The sequence below is a fragment of the Macaca fascicularis genome, chromosome 2 (assembly GCF_037993035.2).
Source record: "Macaca fascicularis isolate 582-1 chromosome 2, T2T-MFA8v1.1".
Taxonomy (NCBI): Eukaryota; Metazoa; Chordata; class Mammalia; order Primates; family Cercopithecidae; genus Macaca; species Macaca fascicularis.
Window position 1 is genome coordinate 41,543,607 of NC_088376.1, and position 21,479 is coordinate 41,565,085.

The following is a 21,479-nucleotide window of genomic DNA, read 5'->3' on the forward strand; positions in this document are numbered from 1 at the left end:
TGGGAATAATTGACATAAAAGTTAGTAAGATAGGAAAATTACCAGACCCTGGAAAACTAAGTCAAAGGAAGTATGCTACATGCCCTCACGGTCACTGAAATGAAATGGAGAGTGAAATATGCTCCACTGCATTTTCTTTAAGTAGAAATTAACACGCTGTGTCAAACCCAAGGAATCTCTTGCTTAGTGTCCACCACTGACAAAGACACAAAGAAATATTATCTTCTTAAACATCAACTTTACAGGTTAGGGTTACGAGTCAAACACCCTTGTTTCCCTTAGGATTTCATTATAGATTCATCTTCCATTATGTTAGAAAAGGGTTTTGCTTGTTTGTATTTTGAGATAGGGTCTCACTGGGTCTCTCTCTGTCACCCAGGCTGCAGTGCAGTGGCACAATCTGGCTCACTGCAGTTTCAACCTCCTGGACTTAAGCGATCCTCCCAACTCAGCCTTTTGAGTAGCTGGGACCACAGACGAGCATCACCACACTTTTCATATTTTTATATTTTTATATTTTTTGTAGAGATGGGGTTTCTCCATGCTGCCCAGGTTGGTCTCAAACTCCTGAGCTCAAGCAATCCACCTGCCTCGGCCTTCCAAAGTGTTGAAGGCATGAGCCACTGTGTCCGGCCATAAAAAGTTTTACAAATTTTTTATAACTTTATTCCCATAAGATAATAATTTTTCCAAATGTTCTGTACTGCCTTTCAAATATCAACATTGAAAAAATATAAAAAACATGAGAAGCTTCTGTTCTAACAAGCTGAAGAATTCCAAGTTTTAATAAATTAAAGAGGATGCATTCTACCATATCTTCTTTAAGATAGCCAAAGACAAATCAAATAAGTAAATTCCAAATTCTTGGGATCTTGTAAGTAGGCAGATTAAGGTTCACTGTACTAAAGAAAATAAACATAAAAAGGCTAATAAACACAAAAAGACCTAATTATAGTGGTTTTGTATGTAGAGATTCAACCTACAAAGGGTGCATAACTGGGCTTCATTAAAAAATGATGTCACCAGCCGGACATGTTGGCTCATGCCTGTAATCCCAGCAGTTTGGGAGGATGAGGCAGGCAGATAACGAGGTCAAGAGATCGAGACCACCCTGGCCAACATGGTGAAACCCCATCTCTACTAAAAATACAAAAATTAGCTGGGCATGGTGGTGCGCGCCTGTAATCGCAGCTACTTGGGAGGCTGAAGCAGGAGAATCACTTGAACCCGGGAGGTGGAAGTTGCAGTGAGCCGAGATCGCACCACTGTACTCCAGCCTGGCAACAGAGCGAGACTCTGCTTCACACAAAAAAAAAAAAAAAAAAAAAAAAAGTCTTCAGAATTTGAAAACGAAACTCCTAGCCAAACTTGTTATTGCAAACAACACAGAGTGTAAATTGTTCATGTCAGAGAAAGGCAGACAACTGTTATGTTCAAAAAGCTAGCAAAAAGCTAGCAGGCTGAGTATAATTTGGTCGATCCAAATTAGACCTCTACAGACTACTGTAAGTAAATACCCTGAAGACCTTAGAATAAGCTACATAGGGAGAGCAGTGGAACTGCATAATTGTACTGTTATTGTTTATTGAGGTATGAAAAGCACAACATTGAATAATGCCAAGGTTAAAACTACCAAAAAGCCTTAAAAAAAACACAAAATGTTAGATTCTTTTATAAAACAACAAAAATATCAGTAGTGAAAAATTATACTGTGCAGTATAACTGAAGAACTTAAATGTTCAAATGCTTGTACCAAAATAAGATGATAAAAGTGGTAGAAAGCAATGAAAAATCACAACTCTATTTTCTACTGTTTTTTAAAAATCACAAACACACATATTATAATAATGATTACTGACCAAAATAAAACAAACACCTTGCTTTATAAGCACATGGGAAAACACAAACATGGTTCCTTTCCCTTCTCTATGGAAGGCCACAAACTCATCTGTCATCTTCACAAGGGCTGGAGATTCAGATGGCATGTTAACAGTGTGCTTGTTGGGGACAGACGGTTGAGCTAATTAAGTGTTGCCCAGACATACAGACTTGATCAACACAAAGCAGTCAAGGATAATGAGGTGGAGACTAAGAAGACAGTTATAAGACTAGAAGACTGATTACAAACAGGGAATTGAGCAAATAAGTAAATATACCAAAGCCAATAGAAATCCAGATTTCTCATTATTAGAAAAGGGAATTACAAATATGAAAAGACAAAGACTAGAATATATACAGTGTGAATACATCCGTATTAGAGGCATTGACGAGAACTCATGGTCTTTAACAGATAAATAAATATATCTCTGTGTATGTTTATTTTCCCAAACATAGGAGGTAAACCAATATATATTGTCTAGCTCTGTTTCACAGGAGGGCCTGGAAGCCATTGCATCCCTGCATTCTCCAAAGAGCACTTACTTACGTATACCCAAGGGCAATCAGCATATCCAGGGCCTAGGTCTTACTAAGGCCAGGTATAGTGGCTCAGGCCTGTAATCCCAGCACTTTGGGAGGCTAAGGCAGGAAGACTGCTTGAACCCAGGAGTTCAAGAACAGCCTGGGAAACAAAGTGAGACCCTTGTCTCTACTAAAAAAATAGAAAGTAAAAAAAATTTTAAAAATAGCCAGGTATAGTGGCATGTGCTTGCAGTTCTAGCTACTCAGGAGGCTGAGGTGGGAGGATCACTTGAGCTCAGGAGGTCCAGGCTGCAGTGACCCGTGATCGTGTCACTGCACTCCAGTCTGGGCATCAAAGAGAGACCCTGTCAATCCATTCCGTCCATCCATTTGTTTGTCCATCCATCCATCCATCCATCCATCCATCCATCCATCCATCTATCCATCCATCCATCCATCCATCCCTACATACTTTCACAAATAAAAGGAATAAACTGAATATAAAATCCCTACATACTTTTCACAAATAAAAGGAATAAACTGAATATAAAAAATGAAACTCTCCAGAGAAATGCCTGATTCCAAGGCTGGGGTAGGGAAAGTATTAGATGAGTGTGGAATACGCTGTTGTAATGGAAAGAAGTAAATGCTCAAAGAATGACAGGGACAAAGCAAGAGACAAGAGACAGCTTAAATGGGCTCCCACGAGCCACATCTGGGATAAATTAAACATTAAGATAAATGACAGTAACTAATTACAAATCATTGAATAAAATGGAAATCACAAATCCATTTCCTATAAGTTAAAAAAAAAAGAAGAAAGAAAAAAGAGATGAATGGGGGAAAAGGAGTTCAAGGTTGCAGTGAGCTATGCCTGCACCACTGCACTCCAGCCCAGGCAACAGAGCAAGACCCTGACTCTAAAAAGATAGATAGACAGATAGATAGATAGATACATAGATAGATAGATAGATCGATAGACAGACAGATAGATAAGAAGAAAAGCCTCTATCCTATTTTATAAGCCAACTAATAAATCCAAAAGGAAAAGTAAGATTTAAAATTGGCAACCCACTGCAGTAACATTGATTCAAGTAAGATGTATTAGTGAATGCAAAAAGAAGTGGGTGACAGCTTGATCTGAAATAGAATGTTAGTGTCAAAATATGCCCCCATAAAACATTTATTTATTTATTAATTTAAAGTAGAAAAACCTAGCAGACACCATACTAACCAAGGGATAACCGTTAACATCCAGCATAGTAGTAAAAATCGATACTGCCTCCTGATAAAATGCAGTAAGAAAACTACACCTTTACTTCTTTGATATTCACACTAAAAATGCGTAACTGGGATCCTAAACATGACAAAACATCAGGCAAATCCAAACTAAGGGACATTCTATAAAATAATTGGCCTGTAGTCTTCAGAAATGTCAGTCATTCAAGATTAAAAAAGAAACAATGAAGAACTGTTTCAGACTGAAGGAAACTAAAGCTACCTGGCAATGAAATGCAACAAGTAACCAGAGGTTGGATCCAAGACTCATAAAGCACATGACTGAGCAAACTGGCTAAATTTGAATAAAATCTGTAGATTACATAGAACTGAATTATTTTCCTGACTTTTATGAATGCACTCAGGTTATGTATAAAAATGCCATTTTTTAAAGGAAATACTGAAGAATTAAGGGGTAAAAGGGCATGATGTGGCCAGGCGTGGTGGCTCATGCCTGTAAACCCAGCACTTTGGGAGGCCGAGGTGGGCAGATCACGAAGTCAAGAGATTGAGACCATTCCGGTCAACATGGTGAAACCCTATATCTACTAAAATACAAAAAAATTAGCTGGGCATGGTGGCACGCGCCTGTACGTGCCTCCCAGCTACTTGGGAGGCTGAGGCAAGGGAATCGCTTGAACTCAGGAGACAGAGATTGCAGTGAGCTGAGATCATGCCACCACACTCCAGCCTGGCGACAGAGTGAGACTGTCTCAAAAACAAAAAAAAAAAAAAGAAAAATCTAATAGATACTAATAATTAATGCTACAGAATGTTAGAAAGGTATTTTTTAAAAAGTAGACCTATTCATACTCACATGACAATATCCACAAAGTATATTAAATGAAAAAAGTAGAAACAATATATACATATAAATAGCTAGATCTCATCTATTTTTAAAGGGGGAGATATTTACATATAAAGTTAGGATTAATAGCTACAAATTAAACTGTTTACAGTTAGCTCTGGAGAGGAAGGTAGGTGGGAGTCAAAGAGAGAAACTTCCATTTTTGGTTTACAAATTTTTTTTTTTAAAGACACAGTCTTACCCTGTCATACCAGCCTCAAATTCCCAGGCTCAAGCTATCCTTCTACCTCATCCCCCCAAGTAGCTGGGACTACAGGCACATGCCACCACGCCCAGTTAATACTTCTTCTTTTTTTTTTTTTTTTTTTTTGTGGAGATCGGGTCTCACTATATGGCCCAGGATGGTCTCAAATTCCTGGGTTCAAGCAATCCTCCTACCTTGACCTCTCAAAGTGCTGGGATTATAGAGGTGAGCCATCACACCCACCCTTACCATTCATTAATTGTACTTTGTGCCTAATAAAAAAAAACAAACAAATTTTAAAAGTGTATCAGACCTGGGCAAGATTACTGCATGCTCAGTGTGTAGAGAACTCTCTGATTTAGGTCAGGTACAAATTTATGGTGGAAATAGTAAAAATTAATTCACTTATCAGAGGTTCAAGGAGCAATATTGTCTTATAAAGGGTAATGAGACAGAGGCACTTGAACCAAGACCTGCCTGTGTAACTGTATCTCCTAAGCTTAAACTGTAATTATCTGTTTCAGTAATTGCCTAATAAGCTGATAAATTAACAGCTGTAAGAAATTTGTTTTGTATCATTAAACGTAACTGCTCTTGCAGTTGTCTCATTTTAAAGATTTTCTTTTATTTTTTAAATTTATACACACACATTTTTTTAAACTAGTCTCTGAGATTGCTTCCACTTTTAAATTACTATTTTACTTTTTAAATAAACTCTTACTTCTTAGAGTTTCCAGGCCGTTCTCAAGTCTACATGCTCAGCAAGAAAAAGCCGTCAAACACAATGATCCTATCACACCAGCCTCATCAACTGATCATGCAAATTTTTATCAGGCCATATATATAATTTAGGCTATTAAAATTTGCACAATGTTTGCAAATTAAATTATTATCTGAAACTGTCTCCAGAAACCTGAATAACACAAAACTCTGGGAAAAAAGACAGAGGGAGGAAGAATTTGGCTACTATGGTCCCAAACTGGCCCAGAGCCTTTCATAAACTGTAAAGACCAGGAGCCTGGCACTACTGCTCTCTTTCCTGAGGTCAAGCATTCAAATTCAAAAGACAAAATTTAAGCCAAAAACACTAATAAGAAAGCAGTAGCAGATGACTCACACTGAGAAACTAGGGAAAGATTCTGAGAGCTCTAACGGCAAAGGAGAAGACAGCCTAGGCCAGATATTTCACCAACTGGCCAAAATTAAATAGTGCTTTGATTCTGTAAGAATGAGAAAAATATAGACATTGTCTCAAGTTTGCCTCCTAGTCTCTATAACACTGCCATGCCACAGGTAGAATGGCTTTGCTAAACAGACTTAAAAGTTGTAAACCGATGACAAGAGATTATCGGATTACAGCTCAACAAAGTCAAACTAGAAAGAGCCAAAAAATTAAATAAAAAAGCACAGATGGTATATATATGTTTATATATATGTAGATATAGATATACAGATATAGATATAGATATAGCAATCCAAGTCAACAAAGTAACCTATTTGCAGTATAAACAAATGGGAATAGTATATGTGGCAGAGACTACTATTTGACTCTCAATATCCATTCTCCACTTCTTCCTTTAGTACTAGAATCTCTTACTCTTAGCCATTCACGTGACTGACAGCCTGGCTAAAGACTGTACCTCTCAGATGTGCATGTACTTAGGCATGGACAGTAAGATCTGGCCAATGACATGTAAGCAGAAATGAAACATACTAATGATATCCTGAATAAGAATGGGGTGTGACCACTACTATTGTTTTTCCTGTTCCTGCTGGCTGGAATATAGTAAAGTAGGAAGATAAAGCAGTAATATTAAACCATGAAATAGAAAATACATGTCAAATATGGCAGAGCACCAAGACGGAAGAAATTTGGATTGCTTGCATGATGATGCGTGTGCTTACTACTAAATCTGCTTTGTTACCTGAGAGAAATACAGTCTCATTAAACTAAGTAATATTCACTATGACAGCAATGTTAATCTATGAGTTGCCACAGAATCCCTTATAGATTACCTGCTAAACCTGTACTTGTATCAGAAAAGGGCTTGCCCACTGAACCCAGATCACCCACAAATTGGGCTGCCATTTAACAAAACACTGTTATGTGCATACTTACCCACACTCACAGACTGTTCTTGCATATGAGTTATGATCTTCTGTGAGTTCATTACTATGAAGCAAAGATACCTAATAATGTGCACAACTCCATAAGGGTCATTTAAAACTCTTGATACTTACTGACACATTAGCACTATCACTGCTTGCAATCTCAGCAGCCTTTTCAATAATCTGTTTAAAAAAATTAAAGAAAATGAATTTTGGCTCTCATATTTGTAGAATTTTAAGTGTAAATGACTACATTTATACGTAGACTACATAAGATCTGGCATTGCTATGCTTTGTAACAGAAACATGAATTTTAAAAGCAAAATCATGCTTCTCAAGTGCTTTAAACTCTTGACAACAGGGAAACGATGGTATCACTATAAGGGATTATGACTCCTAGGAAGCACTAAAATTGTCTGTATATAAAATAAGTACCAGCTAGCATATATATGTCAAAAATTTTCTTTTAAATATAAGTAAGTGTATTCTAGTTAAGAAGACGCAAAAACACGTAGTTACTAAATTGTAGAATAAGCTTTTGTCATTTTTTCTTCAATTAACAGACACCAAAAGTAGAAGTAATGACAAGGGGAAGTCTAAAAATAAGTTAAAATTCATTAACTTCAAAGGGGGGGCCCTCATTCTTGCTAAGATAGAAACCCATTTGTCCAGCAGGAAGATCAATAAGTAAATAATTAGATCAGCTGGGTGTGGTGGCCCACACCTTTAATCCCAGCACTGTGGGAGGCCAAGGCAGGAGGATTTCCTAAGCCCAGCCAGAGCAACATGGCGAGACCTCATCTCTGTAAAAAAAAATAAATAAGTAACTAAAAATAAATTACTAAGAATAAAATAATTTTTAAATGCTATAATTCCCATTCTATTACATAGGATTATAAGAATAAAATAAGATTATGGCTATTTAAATTAACCAATAACCATAAAATTAACCTGAAAAGCAAAACACAACACAAATGATTACAACAAGCATTATATTAAATAAAAAGAATAGGATTTGGGGAAACTTTCAGTTTTTACATCTGTATTATTTACATTATGATAACCATATCTAACTTGTACAATTAAAGGAGATCAATATGCATATACTTACTTATTCACCCATTTTTTGTTTGTTTTTGAGATGGGGTCTATGTTGCCCAAGCTGGCCTTGAACTCCTGGACTCAGGCAATTATCCCACCTCAGCCTCAAGCAGATGCAACTAAAGGCTGCTGTCCCTGTCTTATATATATTTAAAGACTAAAATCTCTATGCCAAACTGATCTTCCTCAAGAAAGACTGTCCAAGGGATTAGAAAGGCAAAAGAAATATTTAATGACCATTTGCAGATGACTGGAGCAACAGTGAAATAAAACTTCTCTTGAAATAGTCTTTAAAAATAACTTATATTTGCAAATACAGGAGGCTATATTTGTAAAAGTACTTCAAAAAGCATTTCATTTGAGCCAAAAGAGCCTATAACTGTTGAACACACATCGTAACCGAACATAATAGTCACAGTTAGGACTATTAAATGTATCACGAGTAGCTACAGCTTATGGATAAATTTCTAGCGAAGGAATAACTAAAGACACTACATAAATATATTGGATGAGTCAAAATGTAGCTTTTTCTACTCAGTGTATACTAAGGTATGTGGTTCTTGCCACATTTGAAATTTCTATTATAATAAGCACAAAATTTAATCTGGTTGTAAATTATTGTTCAGAAAAACATATTTTAAAAACTTGAAATAAAAAATTACTCCTTAGATGGATAAAATCCAATTATAATGAAAATGAAGAAAGAAACAGTGAATTACATAAATTTAATTTGCATAATACTTTAAGTATTTATAAAGTATAATATCAATCTTCAAAGGCAGTTCGTACTCAAGCGGATTGAGGAAATTAAATAAACTTCCAGCTTATTTTCTGAACATTTTTTCCCCCCAGAGACAGGGTCTCTCTCTGTTGCCCAGGCTGGAGCACAGTGGCATGACCATAGGTCACTGCAGTCTCAAATTACTGGGCTCAAGTAGTCCTCCCGCCTCAGTCTCCAGACTAGCTGGGACTACAGGCACATGCCACCACACCCAGCTAACTTTTAAGTTTTTGTACAGACAACGGTCTCTCTAAGTTGTGCAGGCTATCTTGAACTCCGAGCCTCAAGTGATCCTTCTGGTTCAGACTCCCAAGTTGATGGGATCACAGGCTTGAACCATGGTGCCTGCCTCCTATTTTCTGAGAATTTGTTCAAAGATTTCCTTATGAAAACCAACACTACCCCATCCTGGCTAACACGGTGAAACCCCGTCTTTACTAAAAAATACAAAAAATTAGCCAGGTGTGGTGGCAGGCGCCTGTAGTCCCAGCTACTTGGGAGGCTGAGACAGAAGAATGGCGTGAACCTGGGAGGTGGAGCTTGCAGTGAGCCGAGATTGCACCACTGCACTCCAGTCTGGGCGAAAGAGCAAGACTCCGTCTCAAAAAAAAAAGGCAAAAACAAAAACAAAAACAATCAACACTACCAGGTGCAGTGGCTCTCACTTGTAATCCCAGCACCCAGGATGCTGAGGCAGGACAATTGCTTGAGGCAAGGAATTTGAGGCTCAATAATTGTGCCATTGCACTCCAGCCTGGACGACACAGAGAGACTCCATTTTTTAAAACAAAAAACACCATGCCAAACCTAAAGATAAAATATGACAGCTCAGCTCTCTTAGCCTGTAAATTACCATAGCCCTATATTTAGCCCCCATTAGATAATCTCCTTATCCCCAAGACATGCAGTATGTATATTAAAGAAATATATTTAGAAATGAAGTCCTTACTATAGATTCTATAAAATAACTACATTAGGAAGCGCCACTAACAGACATATTCAACAAAAATCAATTGTTCTTTGAATATCAATTCTAATACAGCAGTGATTATACCTGTAATATTTGAAACAACATGCAGGGCATGTTTCACTGAACATTTTATATATTCAGAGTTACATATAAAAATATTTATAGCCCTTTTTATAAATTTATAGAACAATTTTGATTTCTTCATTTTATAAATAAGAAAAGTGAACTCCAGAGGTGCCTTTTTTGTTTTTTTTGAGATAGAGTTTCACTTTTGTTGCCCAGGCTGGAGTGCAACAGCACAATCTTGGCTCACTGCAACCTTTGCCTCCCGGGTTCAAGCGATTCTCCTGCTCAGCCTCCCGAGTAGCTGGGATTACAGGCATGTGCCACCATGCCCAGCTAATTTTGTATTTTTAGTAGAGACAGGGCTTCTCCATGTTCGTCAGGCTGGTCTCGAACTCCCAACCTCAGGTGATCTGCCCGCCTTGGCCTCCCAAAGTGCTGGGATTATAGGCGTGACCCACTGTGCCCAGCCTGGAGGTACGTTTTCTTACTTAGTGATAAAGCCAGAACTAACAGAGTTAAGAAGGCTCCCTGATCCATGGTCTTCCCACTCAACAAAGCTGTCATTGTATGGGAAGTTTTGAGACAGACAGAGCTTAAACTATACACAGGGGAACTAATCATTCAATTATTTCATGCATAGTGGCCCTTTAAATAATTAGCTTACCTTATCGAAGGGAGGGTAATAATAAGGTTGTTTTTTATTCTCTGGAAATTTAATATGCAAAGCTGTTGCATTTTCAGTATATGGATTTGTTTGAACAGTTCCCATTGGATTCAACATTTCTTCGAGTTCATCTAAAACATGCAAATAATTTTGGTTCTTAAAAAATGTCTTTAAAACTAAGCTTTAAAAAGCTGTAATGAATCTCCTCTCACGAAAATTACCTTAGAAGTGTGTCAACTACAGAAGTGTGACAGACAATTCTATCAGTAGGCCTCTAATTTTCTGTTAATGCTTGGAACAAAATTTCAGTGTGAGTTTGCATACATCTTTAAAAAATGAGAAAGTTAACAAAACTGAATGGCTACTTTACCTCTATTCAAATTTAGTTCTCAATCTTGAACATACTTTAATTGGAACTGCTCTCCCTCCATCAAAATTAGGTGGCCCATAGAAACTGTAATCTTATCACTATATACGGACTTCTTAATCACATGTAGTCTGGTTTTCATGGTTGTCACAATAACCAAATTGGTATTTTAAGTCATCAATGACATTCTTATCAAATCTAATGATAATGCTCTTTATTATCCTGTAACTGCTGACAGAAAATACCTTCTCTGGTAGCCTCTGGAATACTCCATTAAGTGGCACTCCTTTTACCTCACCAACTGCTTCTTTCTTCAAGGTACTCCTTCCTTTCCCTTTTCCGCCACCCTAAATATGGTCAATTCACAGAATTCTGTGTGTGATTTTAGAATTTCAGTGTAGTTAGAAAACTCTGGAGTTCACATTATATAAATTTTTTATTTCACAGATAAGAAACTCATGATGAGAAAATAAGAGTTAGGTGTACAATCTAAGATCTCCCCTCTCCAAAGTAATTTTTCTTTTCTTATACTGACTGTAGTACAATTGTTCTCTCTGTATCTCCTAAGGAAAAAAAATATCAGATCTATTCTACTTAGGTCTAATGTCCATAAAGTGAGCACACTCAGAATTATCTCCTAAAGCTGGAAAATCCTTTCAAGTTTTTGTTCCTTAATTCTTCATTCACCTTTTTAAATAAATATTTTCTCACCTCACAGACTCAATTTTCTTTTTCTTTTTTTTTTTGAGACAGGGCTTCTGTCACCCAGGTTAGAGTGCAGTGGCATGATCTTGGCTCACTATAACCTCCACCTCCCAGGCTCAAGTGATCCTCCCACCTCAGCCTCCTGAGTAGCTGGGACCACAGGCGCAAGCCACCACGCCCAGCTAATTTTTAAATTTTTGGTAGAGATAGGGTTTCACCATGTTGCCTAGGCTGGTCTTGAACTCCTGAGCTCAAGAGATACACCCAACTCAGCCTCCAAAAGTGCTGGAATTACAGGTGTGAGCAATCACACCAAGCCCAGACTCAATTTTCACCTGGATGGAGGCAACTTTTTTTTTTTTAATCTTGCTGTTTTTTAGAGACAGAGTCTTGCTACATTGCCCAGGCTGGATACAAGCTCCTAGCCCCAAACGATCCTCCTGCCTCAAGTTCCTGAGTTAACTGAGACTACAAGCACACACACACTATTGCAGCTGGCTCAATTCTAATAATTTATACACCTCTAGAGCTGATTTCTCAGCAATTTACAGTTTCATACTTCTGCTCTCTAGTACTATTATACTTTTGTCCTATCAAATGCAACCTAACTGAAATCAAATGTAGTATTTTAGTACTTATTAGCCCCAAATATAGAGGTAATCCTTTAACCTTGTTCAAAAGTGATCAGAAAAAAAGGCACTCTTTTTCTGTGTGTATAGGGAGAGATAGTCTCACTATATTGTCCAAGCTGGTCTCAATCTCCTGGACTCAAGTGATCCTCCTGCCTAAGTCTCCCAAAGCATTGGGATTACACATGTGAGCCACCATATCTGGCAAAAAAAGGCATTCATATATACTACACATGGAGAGTAAAAATTGATACACTCTATTGGGGAGCAATTTGTAATTACAAGAATTATAAATTTATCTATTCTTTGAATCAACACACCCACCTCTACGGAATTTATCTCATATATACACCTGTACATAAGCAAGGTTATTCATTATAGTAGCACAGGCATGGGGGGAAAAAAACAGTTCTCCATATAGGTAGATATGGTAAACAAAGCAAGGAGCAGAACATTATACATTATACCGAAAGTGCCATTTTCTGTAAGTATAGGGAGAAAAACAGGAATCCACATTTGTATTTCCTAGTCCATACATAAAAAATTACGGAAAGTTAGAAAAAAAAATAATAATTGTGATTATATACCTTGTAATGATGACTTAGGGACTCTAGATGATAGACTATTTGTGGTTTCTTTGCTTCTTGCTTGTCCCTACGGGGTTAAATGTAACAATTCTAGAGCTGACACATGCAGAACTAACTCTGTTCATTTATTATTTTTTATCATACATTTTCTCAGAGAGGAAGTCAGGTTCATAGTATTATGCCAAGTTAACACCACCAAAAATTTTAATTTTTACTAAAAATACTAGTCAAGTTGGTTGGTGATTCTGGAGAACATGTGTGAGTCAAAATTAAGATTTTCAAGAAAATATAGTATTTTGGGGCTATATTTTATTGTATTGTGAAAGTTGAGTTCCTCCTAAGAAATATGTCAAATAGGCTGCGAGCAGTGGCTCATACCTATAATCCTAACACTTTGTGAGGCTGAGGAGGTAAAAATCACTTGAGCTCAGGAGTTCGAGACCAGACTGGGCAACATGGTGAAACCCTGTCTCTACAAAAAATACAAAAAAAAAAAAAATTTGCCGGGTGTGGTGGTGTATGTCTGTAGTCCCAGGTACTTGGGGTGCTGAGGCGGGAGGCTCACTTGAGCCCAGGAAGGCAAGGCTACAGTGAGCTGTGTTCAAGGCACTACACTCCAGTCTGGGTGACAAGGTGAGGCCCTGAGTCAAACAAACAAACAAACAAAAAAAGAAATACGTCAAATATACACAGCTCTCCTACATTTGGGGAATAACATAATTAATGAAAATTGCTAGAGGTACATGCTGGAGAACATAGGAATAAAAGGACATACACACACACTATTAGACTGCAAAGAGTTTATAAATATGTCAGTAAATGATTATCCAAAAATAATTTTTCAGGTGACAACTGCTAGTACATGAACATTTTCAAATGTTACTTACAAAGCCATGAATTAAAAAATTCAAATTCAAATTAGTTCACAACTTTACTAGATATATCAACAAACTATAAAGACAGGAAAAAAGAAAAAGAAAACCACCATTATAATGTAAGATTTACACTAAAAATTCCAACATTTGAGAAAGCAGTGTAGACCAATGGGAAGATTTTAGACTCACTTATTTTCTCTGAGCTTCACTTACCTGTAAAAATGAAAAAAAAACCATCTACCTCATGTGATGAGGGTATTCTCAGTAGTATTTGAGAAATAAAGGTGTGTGTGGAAGGTGCTCTGCTTACATCAAATTTCAGGCTAAAGCCAACTACAGAAAAAGCATTTTAGGCCGGGTGCGGTAGCTCAAGCCTGTAATCCCAGCACTTTGGGAGGCTGAGGTGGGTGGATCACGAGGTCAGGAGATCAAGACCATTCTGGCTAACATGATGAAATACTGTCTCTACTAAAAACACAAAAAATTAGCTGGGCACGGTGGCACGCACCTGTAGTCCCAGCTACTCGGGAGGCTGAGGCAGGAGAATGGCGTGAACCCGGGAGGCGGAGCTTACAGTGAGCGGATATCGCACTACTGCACTCCAGCCCAGGTGACAGAGCAAGACTCTGTCTCAAAAAAAAAAAAAAAAAAAAGTGTTTTTACTATTTCTCCCTAATTAGAGAATATTCCTTCTACTAATGAAGAAAGTTAGCACAATTAGGAGCAACAAAGGTTATTATAAAGAAGACACTGTTCTTCAGGAGAATTTCTCAAAAAAAGAAAAAGGAAAAAAAAAAAAGATAAAAAATGCTGAAAGCAACACACATTCATTAAAATAAGAAATATACCCAGGAATAGGTTTCCCCCACTGTGTGCCTGGCAGCACTGACTGAGTCAGAAGTTTAGACTATTTTGGTCGGGCACGGTGGCTCACACCTGTAATCCCAGCACTTTGGGTTGCCAAGGCGGGCGGATTACCTGAGGTCAGGAGTTCAAGACCAGCCTGACCAACATGGAGAAACCCCGTCTCTACTAAAAATACAAAATTAGCTGGGCGTGGTAGCACATGCCTGATATCCCAGCTACTAGGGAGGCTGAGGCAGAAGAATCGCTTGAACCTGGGAGGCGGAGGTTGTGGTGAGCCAAGATCATGCCATTCCAGTCTGTTGCCACTCCAGTCTGGGCAATAAGAGCGAAACTCCGTCTCAAAAAAAAAAAAGAAACTTAGACGATTTCATTCCTAAATACGGAGATGTATAAGATTTAAAGACAAAGCTACCCATCACAAAACTTAAAAGTTATGTCCCATGGTCAGACTAGACAATCTGTAATGAGCTAAATTAATAATTTGTTAATACTAGAGTTAACTTGTTACTAGCAAAATAATGGTACACTATTTGTTGGAAGTATGTTTAAAATACTAACTTGTTAAAATAATCATTTAAAATATAGGCCAATAACAGTGGCTCATGCCTGTAATCCCAGCACTTTAGGAGGATCACTTGAGGCCAGGAGTTTTGAGACCGGTCTTGGCAATATAGCAAGACCTTGTCTCTACAAAACAATAAATAATAAATAATAAAATAAAATATAGGCCGATTTTAAACCAAAACAAAATTTGTAAAGAAATCTACTCAGAAACAAGTAATTTTATGATAACATTAAAATAATTTGTGTAAATCTGTTTTAGAATAAATAATAATACAAAATGATAATTTTATTTTACTAAATTGAAAGAATGGTGATTCATAAGAAAATATTAACTAGTCCACATGCCAAAAGTTAGTTACTGTTTAACACTAAGGATAAGAATGTAAATCTTACCAGGAAATGAAGACCAGCTGTGTAATATTATGTCTCCAGTTCTCAATTGTCCTTTAAAGTCAAAAACCATCGTATTTACCCACGCTACAGGATAATGCTGTTGAAAAAGATACAATTACATAAATATGCTAAGAATAACTTTAAGGTGTAAACGTGCACATGTCCTTTGTTTCAATAATGTTAGTTCTAGAAAGTTCTGGACGATTTCCAAAATAATCTTCTCAAATAAGAACAAGATATACATAGAAAAATGCTCAATATCTTTATTATGTTTAAGAACAACCTTAAAACCCAATTAACAATTCATAATAAAATAGTACATGAATAAGATAGAATATGGATAAACAGCCTTGTGAAAATGAGATTTTTTTTTTTTTTTTTGAGATGGAGTCCCACTCTGTCACCCAGGCTGGAGTGGTGGTATGATCTCAGCTCATGCAACCTCCACCTCCCAGGTTCAAGAGATTCTCCTGCCTCAGCCTCCTGAGTAGCTGGAATTACAGGCACCCGCCACCACACCTGTCTAATTTTTGCCTTTTTAGTAGATATGGGGTTATATCATGTAGGCCAGGCTGGTCTCAAACTCCTGACCTCAGGTGATCCACCTGCCTAAGCCTCCCAAAGTGTTGGGATTACAGGTGTGAGCCATCATGCCCAGCCAAAATGAGAAATTTTTAATAATCCAAGAAAATACGTACAATATCAGAATACATGTTTTAAGAGCTTTCAGACTACATAAATCTCAATGCGGAAGGAGATAATGTCTCTAGGTATATAAATATGTCTCTAAAAAGGAGGCATTGAGCTGAGAGGACTTTTATATAAACATTTAAATAGATTAATTTTGCCATTTTGTATCAAAAATCTTATAATCAAACACTTTGAGGATAATTCTATATCAGGGAAGAAAAAAATACTAAGGAACTAACGCTTCTGTGACTTTTTAGTCATTAAAAGTTATTTTTAGGGTACCTTTTTTTTTTTTTGGAGACAGGATCTTACTATGTGGCCAAGACTGGTCTCCAACTCCTGTCCTGAAGCAATTCTCCCACCTCAGCCTCCCAAAGTGTTGGGACTACAGGCATGAGCCACTGTACCTAGTCTAAAAATTATTTTTAGACGATTATAGATGATAACCAGAGATGCTTATATTCCCATATTAAGAATAAAAGAACACGGTCAGGCGCAGTGGCCACACCTGTAATCCCAGCACTCTGGGAGGCCAAGGCGGGTGAATCACGAGGTCAGGAGTTCAAGACCAGCCTGGCCAACATGGTGAAACCCTGTCTCTACTAAAAATACAAAAAATAAGCTGGGTGTGGTAGCGGGCACCTGTAGCCCCAGTTACTTGGGAGGCTGAGGCAGGAGAATCGCTTGATCCCGGGAGACAGGAGGTTGCAGTAAGCAGAGATAGTGCCACTGCACTCCAGCCCAGGTGACAACGTGAGACTGTCTCAAAAGAAAAAAAGAATAAAAGAACACAAATTCATATAGATAAATATAGTAACTAGATTTTAAAAACGTATAAAATTAATGTCCCCATCCCACCAAAAAGTTTTCAAAAAGCTAGAAGAAAGTGAAACACTTGACTGAAAACATAACATGGAAGATGAAAGTATGACAACAGGTCCATCCTCTTATATCCATAATTTCAAAATCTGAGAAGCTCTAAAAACTGAAGGTTTGTTCATAGCTCACGTGACAGCAAAAAGTGGCCAGAGATAACAAAAATCTAATGATAGTCACATTTAGTATGAATATTCAAATATTTCACTCCAAATATTAACACGTTTAATGACGCATTTATGCCCCAGACCCCACAAGATATGTTGAGTCAGTTAGGATCAATGATCTTTCTAAAATGCACAAAATTCTGAATTATTAAACATATCTGTCACATGAAATTTCAGTTGAAAGACTGCATAACTGTAAATTTTTCAAATATCATCATTTTTATATCTTCTTTAAAGTATTACATATGTAATAAAATACTTATAAAATAAATCTGCCAAAAGAAAATCCATGGTAGAAAGAGCAAGATTGCAAAAAAATGCATAAACATAAACATAAATAAATGCATTAACCTAAATATAAAGACATAAACATGAAAATGTTTTATTTTCTTAAAATCAGTTTTTAAGAATGAAAGTTATCTAATATAATTTAACTTATATTACTCAATTATTCCAAACAGTCTTAAAATTATTCCTATATAAAACAATCCTTGGAAGTTGGTATATCATTACCACTTTTCCAGCTTTTCTGATGGTCTGATATTTAGAGGGATTAATAGTTTTCGTTGATTTCTTCGTTTTTACTTTATCCAAAACAGCATAAACAGCAAAACATAATCGAGCCATTCTTGGTAAGTCACAAATATTAATATCAAATTCCAGTGGTTCATTCCAAATATGATCATTTTTCCCTGATACCTCTGAGCTTACGATGGTTTTACACAGGAGTTCAGTACCATGAAAAAGACCAGCCCTGACATGAACCTGTAATGAAGCAGACAAAAACAAATACGAAGTCATGAATACTGTACCACTAAAAACATCTCTTTTTTCTTTGTTTGTTTGTTTGTTTCTACACTAAAAACATCTTTATTTTGGAGAAGGAAGGAACATACCGGAAGAAGAAGCATGCCAAGTTTTAGAAAGCCTACTTGTCTACAGAACCACTAGACAGTAATTAACTAGTTTTATTGTTCAGTAAACTGTAGATAGTTTAATCTGTTTTTCACTTGCTAAGTAAACCAGCTACAAAATCACATATTGGTCCAAATACCAGGGTGCTCAATGGTTTAAACAAGTCTAAAGAAATCAAGACAGTAAGTATAAGCATACTATCATATGCTTACCCACTGACTTCATTTACTTGAGGTCTTGTCTTCTCTATGTGTAGGAAAGAATGAATGGATGAGATGGCTCCAAAGTTTCTTTCTACATCTAAATAATTTATGGATTTTTCATACTAAGTCAAGAGCTAACAAAAGATATTCTATCCATATCTATGATTATCCTATATATCACTGTCCTTTATTTTTCCCTAAAGGCCCAGGGCCAGAGTGATGCAGGGCATGCATAAGATGTCCCAGACAATTTTATTCATTTGCAGTTTTTTAAAAGACCTAATTATCACCAATTTAAAAGTCAGGGAGAAAGTAGAGCTAAAAACAGTAGTAAAACAGAGATTGACCCAGTGATACACTTTTAAGGTAGAAAGTTTTTATACCAGTTTATTCAGATGTGATATTGGCACACAACATTACTCAATAAATATTTACTAAATAAATGAATACATATGTGGAATTGTTTAGGCTTAGCTTTCATTTTTCAAAAGCTTATCAACAAAGCTTTTTTGGCTAGTTAAGAGTTACCACCTCAGTATTTGAAAAGGAAGATAAATACCCAAGAATATCCACACACTTCATCTACAGATATTAAAATATATTTAAACAGTAATATAAAATTTAAATACTGATGTAAGCAGCAATTTTAATTATAAATATTTATAATTATGAGTTTAAAACCTATTAAAATAATTAAAACTATGCTATGCTGGCATAAATAAAACTGTAGGTTAGTAGGCCAGAGATATAATAAAAAAAGATTACTGACTTAATAGCATTCTTTTATCTAATTCCAGCAAAATAAACACAGATGGATTAGAAAGTTAAATATTTTTAAACGATTAAAAGCTGAAGAAATATTATTAAAAAGGTATCAGAATAACTTTTGAAGCTGGATGATGGGTTCATGGAGGTTCATTATACTATTCTACTTTTGTGTATATTTGAAACTTTTCTTTTGAAAAAAATTAAGCTGAATGAAAAAAATTGGTTATTCTAAACGCAGATGGATTATAATAATATGATAAATATTCAAGTAACGGGGGTTACAAAGGATACTAAAAGTAGTTGCAGTAAATCCTCAGGTCACTAGGAATTTACATCGTTCAGATGACCTAATTCCCTTCAACTCCAGAAAAAGGCGTAATCCTTCTATTCAAGTCTCCTGGTCCCATATTGCTCCAGCTCCCCAAGTACTGAGATGTTGCTCCTTTGCTCCTCTGCATTGGAAAAATCTTCCTCCAGCAGGCTATAAACCTGTGCAAGTCTCTCTAAAATCAAACTCATACAAAAATCTACCTTAGAAGCTAACTAACCATAATCACTCATGTTCTTTCTACCACAGTGACAATGGTACCAGCAGCTACTCAGTCACCTTTGTCTCCTACTTTCAATTCATCGTGAAGTCTATCTATGCTGTATACAAAGAAAAAGTTGATTTATGATGTAACTTAAATGAAAAACAGTATAACACAAAATACTATCAAAATACTATACTATAGCAAAATACTATCAAAGGCACGGCCAGGTGCAGTGGCTCACGCCTGTAATCCCAGCACTTTGGGAGGCTGAGGCGGGTGGATCACTTGAGGTCAAGAGTTCAAGACCAGTCTGGCCAACATGGTGGAACACCATCTCTACTAAAAATATAAAAATTAGCTGGGTGTGGTGGAGAGCACCTGTAATCCCAGCTACTCGGGAGGCTAAGCAGGAGAATCACTTGAACCCAGGAAGCAGGTTGCAGTAAGTCAAGACTGCACCACTACATTCCAGCCTGGGCGACAGAGCAAGACTCTGTCTCAAAAAAAAAAAAAAAAAAAAAAAAAAGAGGCATGTTCACCTTCTAAAGTGTGTGAAGAATACAAATAAAAGTAGTTTATAGGCTGGGCATGGTGGCTCACGCCTGTAATCCCAACACTTTGGGAGGCCGATGTGGGCAGATCATAAGGCCAAGAGATCGAGACCATCCTGGCCAACATGGTAAAACTCTCTCTACTAAAAATACAAAAATTAGCTGGGCATGGTGGCACATGCCTGTACTCCCAGCTACTTGGGAGGCTGAGGCAGGAAAATTGCTTGAACCTGGGAGGCAGAGGTTGCAGTGAACCGAGATTGCACCACTGCACTCCAGCCTGGGCGACACAGTGAGACTCCGTCTCGAAAAAAAAAAGGTAGTAGTTTATAGTGGATAGCTGGAATATTGGTGATTATTGTCTCCTTTGATTAAAGAGGGACAAATACTAAAATCAATGATTTTTTATTTTATATAATGTTACCTTTAAATATTTAAAAATATCCCAGAAAGTATCATAAAATGGCTGGATGTCTAAATGTAAGACCCTATATACAGACATAACAGCAAAATGGCCATAGTCAATCCAAAACTCATTAAATGAAACCATGAATGAAAATATAAAAATTGTTTGCTTTTTTTTTAAACTTTCATTTTAGGTTTGGGGGTACATGTGAAAGGTCATTACATAGGTAAGCTGGTGTCACAGGGGTTTGTTATATAGATTATATCATCATCTAGGTATTAAGCCTAGTACCCAACAGTTATCTTTTCTGCTCTTCTCCCACCTCCACCCTTCACCCTCAAGTAGACTCCAGTTTCTGTTGCTTCCTTCTTTGTGTTCATAAGTTCTCATCACTTAGCTTCCTTGTAAGGGAGAACATGCGGCATTTGGTTTTCTATTCCCGCATAAGTTTGCTAAGGATAATAGCCTCCAGCTTCACCCACGTTCCCTAAAGACATGATCTCATTCTTTTTTATGGCTGTACAGTACTCCATGGTGAATATGTACCACATTTTCTTTATCCAATCTGTCACTGATGGGCATTTAGGTTAATTCCATGTCTTTGCAATTGTGAGTAGTGCTGCAATGAACATTCGCATGCATGTGTCTTTATGGTAGAATGATTTCTATTCCTCTGGGTATATATCCAGTAATGGGATTGATGGGTCAAATGGTAGTTCTGCTTTTAGTTCTTTGAGTAATTGCCATACTGCTTTTTACAATGGTTGAACTAATTTACACTCCCACCAACTGTGTAAGTGTTCTCCACAACCTCACCAGCATCTCTTTATTTTTTGACTTTTTAGTAACAGCCATTCTGACTGGTGTCAGATGGTATCTCACTGTGGTTTTGATTTGAATTTCTCTAATGATCAGTGACATTGAGCTTTTTTCCATATGCTTCTTGGCCACATGTATGTCTT

General features: G+C 36.9%; 1 protein-coding gene across 4 annotated transcripts in view; it reads right to left on the reverse strand.

Annotated features, from left to right (window-relative positions):
* Positions 1 to 21,479, reverse strand: part of PIK3CB (phosphatidylinositol-4,5-bisphosphate 3-kinase catalytic subunit beta) — a 186,546-nt gene that overhangs the window by 47,145 nt on the left and 117,922 nt on the right. For all 4 annotated transcript variants that reach the window (XM_005545910.5, XM_005545909.5, XM_065539991.2 and 1 more), the window contains 4 exons: positions 17,655 to 17,906; positions 15,409 to 15,505; positions 10,422 to 10,552; positions 6,972 to 7,022 (listed from right to left, as the gene is read on the reverse strand). In XM_005545910.5, coding sequence (XP_005545967.1) covers positions 6,972 to 7,022; positions 10,422 to 10,552; positions 15,409 to 15,505; positions 17,655 to 17,906 — 531 coding nt within the window. The remainder of the gene's footprint in view (positions 1 to 6,971; positions 7,023 to 10,421; positions 10,553 to 15,408; positions 15,506 to 17,654; positions 17,907 to 21,479) is intronic.